This window comes from Nanorana parkeri, unplaced genomic scaffold (genome assembly GCF_000935625.1).
Source record: "Nanorana parkeri isolate BGI_ZX_2015 unplaced genomic scaffold, ASM93562v1 scaffold217, whole genome shotgun sequence".
Lineage (NCBI taxonomy): Eukaryota > Metazoa > Chordata > Amphibia > Anura > Dicroglossidae > Nanorana > Nanorana parkeri.
The window spans coordinates 1,070,098-1,083,481 of record NW_017306485.1 but is presented as its reverse complement, the minus strand read 5'-3'; the positions used below and the strand labels follow the sequence as shown (position 1 = coordinate 1,083,481).

The 13,384-nt window shown below is 40.8% G+C and overlaps 1 protein-coding gene across 1 annotated transcript in view; it reads right to left on the bottom strand.

Annotated features, from left to right (window-relative positions):
- Positions 1–4,011: 4,011 nt before the first annotated feature.
- The window catches only part of LOC108786573 (epithelial chloride channel protein-like), a 44,221-nt gene continuing 34,848 nt past the window's right edge, over positions 4,012–13,384 (bottom strand). The window contains exons 12-16 of the mRNA XM_018555894.1: positions 11,474–11,695; positions 9,744–10,014; positions 6,009–6,173; positions 5,337–5,567; positions 4,012–4,445 (exon numbers count right to left, since the gene is read on the bottom strand). Of these exons, the coding sequence (XP_018411396.1) occupies positions 4,012–4,445; positions 5,337–5,567; positions 6,009–6,173; positions 9,744–10,014; positions 11,474–11,695 (1,323 nt within the window). The remainder of the gene's footprint in view (positions 4,446–5,336; positions 5,568–6,008; positions 6,174–9,743; positions 10,015–11,473; positions 11,696–13,384) is intronic.

Genomic DNA, 13,384 nt, shown 5'->3' with positions numbered 1-13,384 from the left:
CTGGGAAGGACAGGTGCTGCGTGTGAGCGGCCCGATACGGCCGTGCACGACGCACAGATCTGTATGGGCCGGCTCTTAGTAGTGTGAATGAGGCCCTAAGGGGGAGCGGTACATTCTAGCTGCATTGCTAGTCACAGGATCAGAGATTATAGCAAATATAATCAGATTCAAAACTATATGCGTTTGAAAAAGAGCATACAATATAATACTTATATTTGTAAATAGGTGACGCGTTACAAACCTCCAGCTTATCAATTTAGAGTAAAACCAAAATTATGCTCCTAAATTTATCCTTCTGCCTATGCCTATGGCATTTAAGTATATGAGTGTGTCATAACTGTGTTCTTTTTTATGTATGTGTGCAGGGTTCTTTTGTTTTTATTATTTTACATTCTTTTTTTAAATTGTACTTTATTACTGCCAGAAGGAGGCTGACATGCAGCATATATGATAGTATAAGGTCGGCTTCACACCACTGCTGTTCGGTAAAGCACGATACTTGCATTGGTGTGCTGCGTTGCCATTCATTTTGAATGGCCCCCTAATGCATTAAGGTAATACTCCTGCTATGAGATGAATGTCAATAAGTGCTAGGGATTTACTATGTAAAAAAATCTTTTGTTCTTTTTTTTAAAGTTCTTTTGTTTTTTGTTAGAACTTGGTTGAAATGTCATAAGTGACATTTAATTCAGTTCTATGGACACAGCAGGGTATGAGGCATGTCGCATCTTGCTGCGTTGAAAAAAGTAAGGCATGCCTCCCCTTTTTGCTGTGCACACAATCGCGTTCCTACCGCAACGCAATTAGTTTCAGTCGAATTGAATGTAAAGGGTAAAACCTTTTCAATCATTTCATTTGATGAAACAAAAAATTATGCTGTTTCGGATTCGGAGGCAACAAACCTCCAAAATCCACATGCACGCATAAAAATAAAAAAAAACATGCGCAGCAGCCATATCAGCCACCAGCTGGCATCTTACACCTTTTACAGACCCTACTGATGAAATCTCTCTTGAGTCTATACTTTGCCTACAGAGTCTCACTCCGACTGCTGTATCCTGTATTGTTCAATGATATGCCTGATCAATGACTGCCCACTGTACCAACATACCTGACCGCTGACCGCACACTGTATCCATATGCCTGACCACTGACCGCCCACTGCATGGACATGTCTGACCACTGACCACCCACTCTACCGATGTGCTTGACCACGGACCACCACTGTACAGACATGCCTAACCACTGACCGCCCACTGTGCAGACATGCCTGACCGGTGACCGCCCACTGTGCAGACATGCCTGACCGGTGACCGCCCATTGTACAGGCATGCCTGACCGCCAATTGTATCGACATGCCTGACTGCTGACCACCCACTGTATCTACATGCCTGACCGCCCACTGTACAGACATGTCTGACCGCTGATTGCCAACTGTATCGACATGCCTGACCACAGACCATTCACTGTACCAGCATGCTTTACCATTGACTGCCCAGTGGGCTGACTTGCCTGACCACTGACCACCCACGGTACCAACTTGCCCTTGCCTGACCACTGACTGCCCATTGTGCCAGCATGCCTGACCACTGACCGCCCACTGTGCCAACATGTCTGACCACTGACTTCCCACTGTATCGACATGCCTGACCACTGACTGCCCACTGTACCAACATGCCTGACCACGTTATAGATATTTGTAGAAATAGATATGAGACAGAAATACAATTCTAGCTCTAAGAGCTGTGAATTCCTAGTTTCTGGGATTTAAGGCTGGTCTTAAAATATGCAATTTATACAGTTCAAATTGTATTATTGTTTGCATTTTTTTTTACTTATGGGTGTAAGGGGGGCCTCACATTTGAGTTTCACCTAAGGCCTTACAAGGTCTAGAGCCGCCTCTGTCTACAACCATGGTAATACCCGTATTTCTCAAGCAGTACTGGGAAATGTTTCATGAGAAAATGCTAACTCTACAATGATTCTACTCTGAGGATAAAGTGAAATGAATGACAATAAACTTCAAAATGTCATAATAAAAGAGGTAGATTGAAACAACTGAACATTATCGTTAAAAACATAAATCGTTTAATGAAAATTTACCTTATTATTACACAGTTTGATTCACAGAAACACACTGTATATCATACTGTATTGTATATTGGCAATGCATTACAGGTAACATTTCTGAAAAAGTGCCTCTGCAATATTCAGTTAAAGTTGTTTTCTACAAGCCAACCTACATGTACTGTAAACAAATGAAAAGCTATAATGAGATTTTCTAGGACATAGGGAAATGTCTCCACTGTGTCTAATTACATATACAATTGAAGAATCCATAGGTTTACATTCACCATACAGTCATTTATAATTGAATTCAGAGTATTAGGGTTCATTTACATGGCCACCAAGGGTCGTACACGTGTGTGTTTATGTACCCAGGAGTAACGCGCTGAGTGCCGCCAGCAGCCTGTAAAAAAGCAATGGCAGGCTAACAGATGCAACAGCTGTATAGATCTTAATCTGATGTTCCCTCCTCCGGTCAGCACATGTGCCTGATTAGCTCCTTGTGCTGCCCCTCCATCTCCCAGTCTTCCAGTGCTGCTGCACAAAAGATGGCAGAAGCCATTATCAAGACATATTCAGGTACACATGCTGATTGTGGTCAAAAAGGAGTACACAACGGCATTAAATGGTAGTTATTCTGATGTTCAGATACCTTTGCAATGGTGCCTCTAAATGCTCGTTTTTATTGACAGTTAATGTTGAACATCAGACAAACAGCTAAATATGCAGGTGACTTGACTTTTCTCTACTGTATGTGCATGCTGGAGTGCCGGGCTAGGCCCTCCCTCTCTCTGGGTACTGCTGTGCAGAGGATAGAGGCTGATACCATGCCTAAGATATACAGTATATACTTACACTGCTTGTTATAAAGCCCTTTAATGATTGTTTTAAGGAATACCTATCTGCATTAATTAGGTTGTTTTTTTACATTTGTCTGGAGTCCCTGCCACATAAGTAAAAAAAAGGTTTTGATTACATTTGCATAATTGGAGCTAGCAAGTGTTATTAACAGATTATGTGGAATGGAGCAACATTCATCATATTTATTCCCAGATAATTTTACAAGTCATTCTGAATTGAGAAAGCTGATCGAATGGCCAGTGAAATGTCTTTAAGAAAAATACAGCATGTCTAGTTGCCTTGATTTATAATTGACAAAATTCCTGGAGGTATCAGTTTCTCAGTAGACTTCCGAGGGCCAATTTCTCAGCAACAGAGAGGCAATCTGTGGCACGGGCAGCAGGACAAGTAAATATTCTGTTTCTTCTTTATAGGTACATGCTTTGCTCCAAAGTTTTTCTTAAGCAATAGGGTCTCTCCAACTTCTGCACTAACTGAGTATAACTGGCAATGTGTGAAATTGTTACCAATGAGGCAGTCAAAAACAGTAAGGACCCAGTCAAATTTCTCTGACCATGTGGATTGCATTAAAACACGTAATACATTTTGCATTAAAGTAGCCCAATCATTTTAAATGTGTTGCCATAGCACAAGAATAGACAAAAAATAGACATGCAGCATTTTTTACGATGCAACTCATCACAATGCATGGTATGGCACTGTGGTACAACAGAGACGGTATTATGCATTGCAGTGTATTTTGGCCCTCAAAGTACAGCGTGAGTCTAATTTTTCCTAACTGCTTATATTAATTGGACATTATATTTCCATCACTGAAAGACGGAGCCTGAAAAACTGTCAGGATGCAACACTGAAGAGAACGTGTCTTAATTAACTCCATTCAGATGTTTGATTTTGTTCCTCTAGTTTAGGTGAAGAAATTAAAGCAATAATGTGTATGAGTGCCCGAGAGATGGACAGCAGAGAAAGTTCTTTCAGACACCTTGATCAATTTGGCCTAACACGTTTCCTGTTCATGCATGTAAGATTATAAGGTTCATATTTGTACAATTAGTCCTATTACAGCAGTGTTCATAATTTGTTTCAGATTCTTATTTCTGGCTTCCTTTTCTTCTTATGACAGCTCACACAACAGACAGTTATACTTATAATAATACAGATGACGATAACTGCTGAACATACTATCAGTGTCAGCAATACTACTGAATTTTGGTTATCTGGATTGTCGTTTGAAGGTGGTTCAGATGGTGGAGGAGGTTCAGGTGTTGGAGGAATGAAAAGAGCTGCTTGGGCTACATTAGACAGATCAGATCTATGACCCACTTTATCAATAGCAATCAAGGCAAAGTACAGGATAGTCCCATTCTTGATATCTACATTTTCTGGTACAAATGTGAACATTTCAGTAGATCCAGAAGGAAGAGGTGTAACGTGATTGATGTCCACTTTCACTGAGCCGTTAAAATTTTCTCTGAGATCCTTAGGATTCACATTCATTCTTAAGTCATACATGGTAGCTGAAAAACAAGTAATTAATAGTATTTACCCATAAAACAAAATATAATACATGATCTCAAACATCTATACTGCCCTCACAGTCTGACTTGTATCACCAGTAATTACAGATTATTATGCAGGTGCTTCATGAATTCAGTATTGGTGTCCATAACAATATAGATTGTTCCCAGCTCAGGTGACCGTGCTGACTAATGAGTGCTTACTATTTGTGAAATTCAAAATTCAGATCACAGGGCTACGCTACACAGCAGTACATGTATAGCAAGGGGAGGGGGAGGGAGCCAGAGTGGAGAAGGAAATTCCATTTTCCCAAATTCACCTGGTAAAGTAGAATTACCCTTTAAGAACCAAACTTTGCAAAGGTGCCTTGGAGTGTCAGTGGGGCTTCCCATATATTTGCAATTGGTTAGTGCAGAGCTTTTTGGTTCCTTTTGTACCCTCTCCCTATACTATTCTGGGTTATACTTTCTTGTTTGTCCCCAAGCCATACTTTATAGATGCAATTATTTCCATGCTGATGATTACCAACAAACCTGAAACAGCTCTATTTTGTTTGAAATAAATGGCTCTATAATATTAGTCTGTATCTGTGCTATACACCAGCAGTTCTGGATGTATGCTTAGCCATGGTGCATAACAGAATGGTTTGTATAGCTCTATGCAGTATCCTAAAATTGGAATTTCAGGCTACATGCAAAATTTGCACAATGATGTTACACAAAGGGCCTTCTTAAAACAGAAGGTATTTGTATGTCTCAAACTAATTGATAGCAGTCTAAAAATGGTGAAGATCCAGCAGGTTCCTGTAGAAGATGACAACCCTTGTCCCCGGACTTTATTAGACTTCAATAAGCTTGGGGAAGGAATAGCACTTTGCAAGGACTACTTACCATTGCCCTGGTCCAGATCATCACCAGTTGCTGTCCAGGATAACCCAATTTGGTCTCCTTCTATCTTTGCTACCAAGTCGGTTATTTTTTCAGGCTTGTAGATGTCTGGTTTGGAACCTGAAGGCACCTTAGATACCACAAATGAACCACCTAATGCAGCTCTAGAGAATAATCCTACATTTAGTTCCTCTTCACTGATTTCTGGCCTTGAAGGATTCATAATGACTTGACCTAAAAAAAAAAAAAAAATTCCATGGCTTACTGGCTATTGTAAATTTTGAATGAAATGCTAATAAAATCCCAAAAAACATACAGCATATTATATACACACATAAAATGTAGAGGTTACCTTTATGCTACAAAGGGGAAACCAGAAGAAAGAAAACAAAATTTATTGTTAATAGCAATTAAGTTGTGCAATAGATGTGTCAATGAAAGCACTTGATTGGTTGCTGTGGTTTCCGCTTTCATGTTTCCTATACTCAATTTCATTATTATTATTAATATTATACAGGATTTATATAGCGCATACAGTTTGAGCAGTGCTTTACAATATAAGGAAGACATTACAATTACAATACAATTCAAGACAAGATGGTAAAGAGGGCCCTACGCGTGAGGGCTTACAATCTAAAATGGTGATAATATGTGCATACAGTACATTGGTCTTACCATTATCTACGTAGCCTGGGACATACAGGGCACGATTTCGGGGCAGTGCCAATCGAGCTTTCTTGTCCCTACTTTCAACATGGACTTTTAAACTGTATCTTCCATTAACCGTGAAAGCGGTTAAATATCTTGAGTAGATACCATCATTCTTAACAATGTCAGGACCTGCAAAAAAACAGGAAACCTTTCATGCTCAAAATTCTACTATGTACTAAAATTTTACAGAATTTGAAGAGGTTTAAAATAAAGTTTATAATATAACTAAGGGCAAAACTAAAAGTATAGCTCTAAATATATCCACGTTTTCCTATGTTTTCTCCCTTTAAAGACCCTGCAACTACTGAAAAACACATGGGGGTCTATTCACGAAGCAGCCGAAGGATCTAGCCGTAGCTTCGGCCAATCCTTCGGCTAGCTTCGGCCCCAGGACCCCTTTGGTTCAGTACAACCAAAGGGCTGCTGTACGGGCTATTCACTATAGCCCGTACAGCTCCCGAAGTCGGCCGGGCGGCTCAGACGAGCCGAAGGCATATGCTTCGGCTTGACTGAGCCAAGGAGAAAACTGAAGCTGGGCGATTGGCCGGCCAACAGCCTGCTTCTGACAGCTGGGCGGAGCCAGCGTGATCTTACAGCTGGCTCTGGCCACTTGCAGAGAGATCAGCGTTAGAGACAGCCTAACTTTCCCGGGCGCTCCGGGAGTCTCCCGGCCGCCCAGCAGAGAAACACTGCTTTTTCTCTTTTTTTCTTTTTTATGCTGACACGGAGCTAGTTTGCTATTGGCTATTGCAAATTGAAATAGCCAATAGGAATCTAGCAATGCATTCCTATGGCCAAATCTTTTTTTTCTTTTTTTTGACGGCAGCAGAACCGCCGGCCAATAGAAAACTGTTGGGCAGAGCTAGCTGTCATTGCTAGCTCCGCACAATCGTTTTCTATTTTTATTTTTCTACTTTTTTAACTATTTTTCTGTTCTGCTTGGTCCCACAGAGCCATTCAGCTATTCACTCACTGCTGTTCGGCATCTATAAGAATAGACCGAACATCAGCGAGTAGCCTGCCGGAGGTTCGGCTTAGCCGATCCAGTTGTTGGATCGGTTAAGTCGAACTCCTTTTGCACTTCGGGTCGGACGAACATGCTGGGCATGTTGGCCGACCCGAAGCCACCCGATGTACGGCTGATTTCAGCCGATATACGGCTGGAATCAGCCGTACCAGCCTGAAGTAAATAGCCAAACAGCATTCGGCTCACTTTGCTTCAGGTCGGTCATTCACTCGCCTGCCTACGGCAGCTTAGTGAATAGACCCCATGGTGATCTTGACAGAAATACACTTAGCTCCTAATCTCCTGTTGTCCGCTGGCTACACAGTGCCTTTGCTAGACTAAAATACTAAGGAATGGTGCCAGCCGCAGGCTACAGACTACTTCAACTGCGCTCCATTTCCATAACATAAGTTAATATGTTCTGTGTCCAAGGGAATAACTAGAAGAACTGATTACTCTTATTGAAATAACAGAGGCAGAGTGTACAGAACCCAGGACAGCAATGAATTTCTAAAAGGATCAAGAGGTATTTTTCTGCACTTATTGTACAGAAACAGCAAAACATGTTCAATGGTAAATAGTTAACAGCCCAAAGGGGAGCAAAAGAGTAAATGTTTATTGTTAGATCTTATACTGTATACAGTTTAGCATAAATGGATCAAATCAAAAGGATTTTAAGCTATTTCAAATGCTGATGAAATAACTTACAATGGATGCTGTTGATGTTGAAAAGTTTAAGTTTCCTGCAAAATCAGCTGATCCCCTGAGCACTGGTGCTGGCTTCCTGTTTTAGAGTGACTCCTTTCTCAATAGAGTGCTATGCAGTCCCCATTGTGTGTGTTAATAAGAGGTGCGTGTCTCTACAAACACACAAAATGTAGTAGATCCCATCGCACTCCTGACCGGATAAAGCCTAAACGAAAACTGGAGGTGCTGAAAGTGACACACAAAATGTAGTAGATCCCATCGCACACCTGACCGGATAAAGCCTAAACGAAAACTGGAGGTGCTGAAAGTGACAGCGAATGTCTCCGCACATCAAATGCAAAATACCATAACGTCACTCACACTCTGCTTGTAGATAGTAGTCAATCTCCTTTATTGACTGAGCATGATGTCACATACACAAAGCGATGTTTCTGGACCAGATAGTCCCTTCTTCAGGCAAACAACAGTGTGACTGCTATCTACAAACAGAGTGTGAGTGACTTTATGGTATTCTACAAACACACAGACACAGCAAATCAAGCTACTCCCCTCCCCCCTCTCCAAACTAGTAGATGAACAGTTCCTGGAGTCTGCACTGTCGGCTGTGATCTTGTACTGGACAGGAAGTTTAGGGAAGCTGAGATGCGAGACTTGAAAGCAGCTTTTCAGAAACATGATTGTAAGTGCTTGAGCAAAAATGTAAAGCAATCCTTTGCTGGGTGATGTATATTTGTTTAATCTGGATTCATTATTGAAAAATAGTTTGTGAGTTTAATACTACTTTAATGCATAACTAAACCCAAGAAGAATATATGGTGGCTGAATGTAACTTTAATTTTTCTGGATAGGAACAGCAAGTACAGAAAATATCAGTTGATATGGGGTGTCGTTTGTCACTTGTTAACTTTTTTTATGTAAACTAATAATCTCATCAGGCACCATGTAATGGAGATGAACAAAGATTATTATTAGTAGTCCAGCCTTGGTGGCAACCATGACTACCCCAAAAAAATATACAGTGGAGGAGCAAAAGTGGCAGCCCAAGGACAGGAAGTGTGTCATTGGCACGATTACCAAGTGAAAACAAAGAAAAAAAGACTGAAAAGAAGAAAACTAATGCTGTGTTCACATCTAAGGTCTGGTGCTACAATATATTACAGTTTTTCCATACATTTACTATATTGTCTTAAACAGGCAGAATCCTTTATGACTCACAGAACCTAATTATCCCAATGCATTGCATCGGGGTGTGTTAAAAAAATGAAAGTGACTCGCAAAGAACTGAAACTAAACACTGTATCAGCATAGCAGATATTTTTAGCATAACAGATATTTTCAGAACTCTGTAAAGGCCGACCAAATCTTTCTGCAATAACAGGTTTTCTTTCAGATTTACAAAAGTAAAGTCCATTTCTGCTTTGAGTTGCTTTGAGTTATTGAACATCTAAGCTGTCTCTTATATTACACATGTGAAAATATGAATAAGCAAAGTGTAGTTCATCCATAGACATTTATGTGGCACCCATAAAGATTGCCTAAAAAGTATGGGAAAAAATGGGCGATAGCCCTGGGTGCACAAGTTTAGAAAGGGCCACCATACTTGTTTACTCTAACTCACCTTACATACATGCCTATTTTTTGCACTATGTTTAATGACACATGGTAATCATGCATGTTATATTCCAGTAGCTGTAGTCTTTGAATGCTTCATTTTTCCAGGCATAAAGCAGGCAATACATGACTCTCAGCTGCTGACACCACCCAGCTTGCAAAACTGAACTGAGAAATCGAAGAAGCTAAGCTCAAAAAAGTTGGCATCAATAATGACTGCAGCCAATCAGCTTTGGGTGCCAAGATGTGTCAGAATACAATAGCCAGCAGGGGAAAAGCATCCATCCACACTGTTTAGTGTAAGTAGGGGGGATCAAGTGATTTCTCGTGTTGACTCCAGCGTATATGGCCAGCTTAATAACTTTCAAACTCACCTGACCCATTATCCAGAAGATCTAAAAGAAATGGAGCTCCGGTTGTTGGTTCAATGATTGCTGTGACCTTTGCATTTATTATTGGCACAAACCCTTGACTAACAGAGGCATATACAACCATTGGTTTTGGGTAGTCATTAGCATCTTTATCCATATGTGCATTTACAGTAACTGGGGGCACATCTTTGTTTACAGCTTTGGAAGTCACAGTTATGCCAATAGCTTGACTCGCTGTAAGAAGATTGCAAACAGTGTAGCGCCAGGGTCCTATCTGCAAGTAGAATAAAAGGCAATACATTACCTAAGATGTATAACAGTAAAGAAATAGCTTTTACTTTTCACAATAATACTGCTGAGACCACACGATAAAGCTTCATGCATGGAAATATGTATTTTCAGATTTGAAAAGGCTTAATTTTAAGTGCTGTTTTTTTAAATAAGATTTTTGAATACAAAATCTAAAAATAACTAAAATAATAAATGGATAATGCTATAAACCTCCAATTATTTAAAATGTTTTATTATTATTATTGTTGTTATTATTATTATTATGACACCGTCCCACAGGGTCACTTGTAAACTCCCAGGCCCTCTTCAACCTTTCTCGCGCCCAACACACACACAGCTCGGAGCTGTCAGCTCTCACTCACCTCCACACTGATTTCAGCCAGGGCCAGTCTAGAGGAAAGGGGGGAACAGATCGGCTGCTCTGTGTATGTAAATCACTCCGGCGGGAGAAGTTCTCGATGTGCTCAGCAGCAGCCAAGACTTTCCCAGCTGAACACAGAGCACAGGGAGAACACATCACCCCCTCCTCCCCTACCTGTCTGTCCCAATGTTGCACGGCCCCGGTCAGGCCGGGAGGACTATTAGCTCTGCTTCTGACCAGGCCCCCTCTGTCCCTGGCCCCATAGCGGCCACATGGGTCGCTATGGCGGTAGTTCTGCCACTGAACGCATATGCAATAATGTTCTATTTTGAAATTATCTCCATTTCTTCCCGAAGAAGCATATGCAAAATGCGTTGAAGATCAGACCACTTGTCATTTCTTCATATTTGATGGACTTTGGTATATTGATAAACACAAAATATTCCTTTTGAGCAAACTTGGCTCTGGGAAGTATATCTTATTGAGCAAACTATGCAATGCATATGTCTATGTTGGGACATATACTTTTACATTGTGTACTGTTGTTGTTCGTTGTTCTATAATACCTTTTATATACATGTATAAATAAACACATTTGGTTTTATTTAACTGTGAATTACTGGGTGTAGTGTTGGTAGGTTCTTGAATCCAGTAGTGGTCACCCTTATGTTCAGTGGTGGTAGCCTCTGCATTGTTTTTTACTTTGCTCTGAGCTCACACTTGTCCTCCTAATGGCAGGTCCAAAACAAAGCTCCAGACAAGGCGGAAAAAAAATTACTCCAGCTTATTAGAGCAGGCAGGCGGTGTGCCATTTATTGCCAACCTGAAGCACTGCAAAGCGGACAAGGCATGTGGGGTAGGGACAGGAGGACGGAGAGAGGAGCACTTCAGCACTGGACTGAACAGCTACAAAAATGAATTGTGGTCGCCTAGGGATAGTCAGAGTTTTAACTTCATGCAAGGAAAGGTTAGCATTTTAAAGAACTGGGCTATTTTTTCTGAATGATATACAACCTTCTTTTATACAACCAATATTAATTTTTTAGTCATTTTGATGAATGAAAATAAACAGATGAATTACCTCTGCTGTTCCTGGAATCTGAAGCCTGGAAGCTTTTGTGGCTGTGTCATTTGTGAAGTGTTTTGCAGTGTATAACACTCCCTTTGGATTCACCAAGTCAATACTGGGTACAGCAGACTGCCAGGTTACCAAGAAGAAGGTTTCATTTCCCACTGTTTTATCAATAAAAACAGTGCCTTTTAGACAGTCTGACGGTGGGATTGATGCTCCAGTGCTCTCCAGCTGTGCAAATAAGAGATAGAATTAATAGTTAGTAATGAACTCCAGCATATGATATAAAACAAAGAGCCCCAATAGGGTTATTTAAAATATTAAAATAATAAGCAGTTCCTACTGCAGTACTCACTTCTCTGCAATCCAGTGGAGGTACAAACAAAGCTGCAGTTGGGCATAGACAACTGCAATCTGTATATTAACATTTTCAGGCATAGTTCCCTGTGCTGTGAAAATGTTAATAATGTCGCAGATGTGAACTAGCAGTGCGTACCTGTGTGTCAGCATGGTTTCTGATCAAGTGATCACCCTGACAGCCAATCACGGTGATCACTAGAAGTTTGTTTGCAAGATCACAAACAAACATTTCTCTTTTTAAAATAAAACTGTTCCTCCTCATCAGTTTATTAACACAATAACGTAGGAAAAAAGTTAAAAAGTTAGATACCTGTATACTTAACTGAAACTTAACAGTTAGGTTGAGCTGAAAATCAGATTTCTAGGGACGAGCGGATCAGCCTGGGTTCTGTTGGTGAACAGTTTTGCGCATCTTGTTTAAAGTTCATAACATTGTCGATAACCCCACAGAATCTTATTCAATTCTGCCAATTTGTAGAGCTAATATGTAAGCTACTTGCAAACAAAAGGCATAGGAAACCAGGCACTGCCTCAGAGGACATGTACCAATGCAAAAAAATGTAAACAAAATCAAATATAAAAATAAAAAAAACTGTATATCTCCCTACACAGAACTGTCAGCTCCTACACACACTACAATATGGCTGCTGTAAGCCCATCCTTTGGTAGGAAGGGGTGTGGGTTATCCATTCCTTCAAATTATAGTCTTTTGTGATTTAGCTAATCTGCGTCAAAGGCTATGCACTGCATTAAAGGGTTGTTCTTTATTTATGGCAGTGAATCCGTAAAACTTCTTGGCCAACATTTTGCAGATTGTGAACTTCTCAAAAGCACTGTAGTGGCTAGGGATGACATTCAGGTTCGGGATCAACATGGGTGCAAGATGAGACTCGTGTTGCGGATCCAGGGAATTAATGCAGGATTTCATAACCATAGGAACCAACTACTAACATTGCAGTTCCTGGCCTTTAAACTTAGTCAGATGACTAATTCTCCCCTGCCTCATGGTATTCCACATGCTGGTGGAGGGTGGGGATGGCCTTCTGTGCAAGATAATGGCAACTGATGTTTAGCCTTCTGGGAATAATAATGACTGCTGGGTACCTGAGATGGTGGTGTAGCACATGCCAAAAACCCATTGAAGGAAGTGTTTTGCAATGCTTGCAAACAGATACTGGGCATGGGGTGATTTATAGACTTTTTTTTCTAAAACTCCAGCAGCAGATGCATTTAAAAAAGGCTTTAAAGAACAATGCAGGGATAGCAGTGATCAAATAATTCCAATGAGTGCTAATAGCCAGTTGGCGGTCCTATGATATGATTAGCAAACGAGGAGAAAAAAAGTGCATTAGCAGAACTTGCGGGAAGGGTAGCTGCAATGCACCTTTGAGGAGGAGGAAAAAAATGCATTAGCAGCACTACAAAAGGAAGTGCCTGCAATGCACCCTTGAGGAGGAGGAAGAGTAAGAGGGCAGATCAGCAGCGCCCGCTACCTACTACCAAAACATGCAGTACCTCTACCACTCCTTTTATTCCTGTCTTCCATTTTTTTTTGGGGGG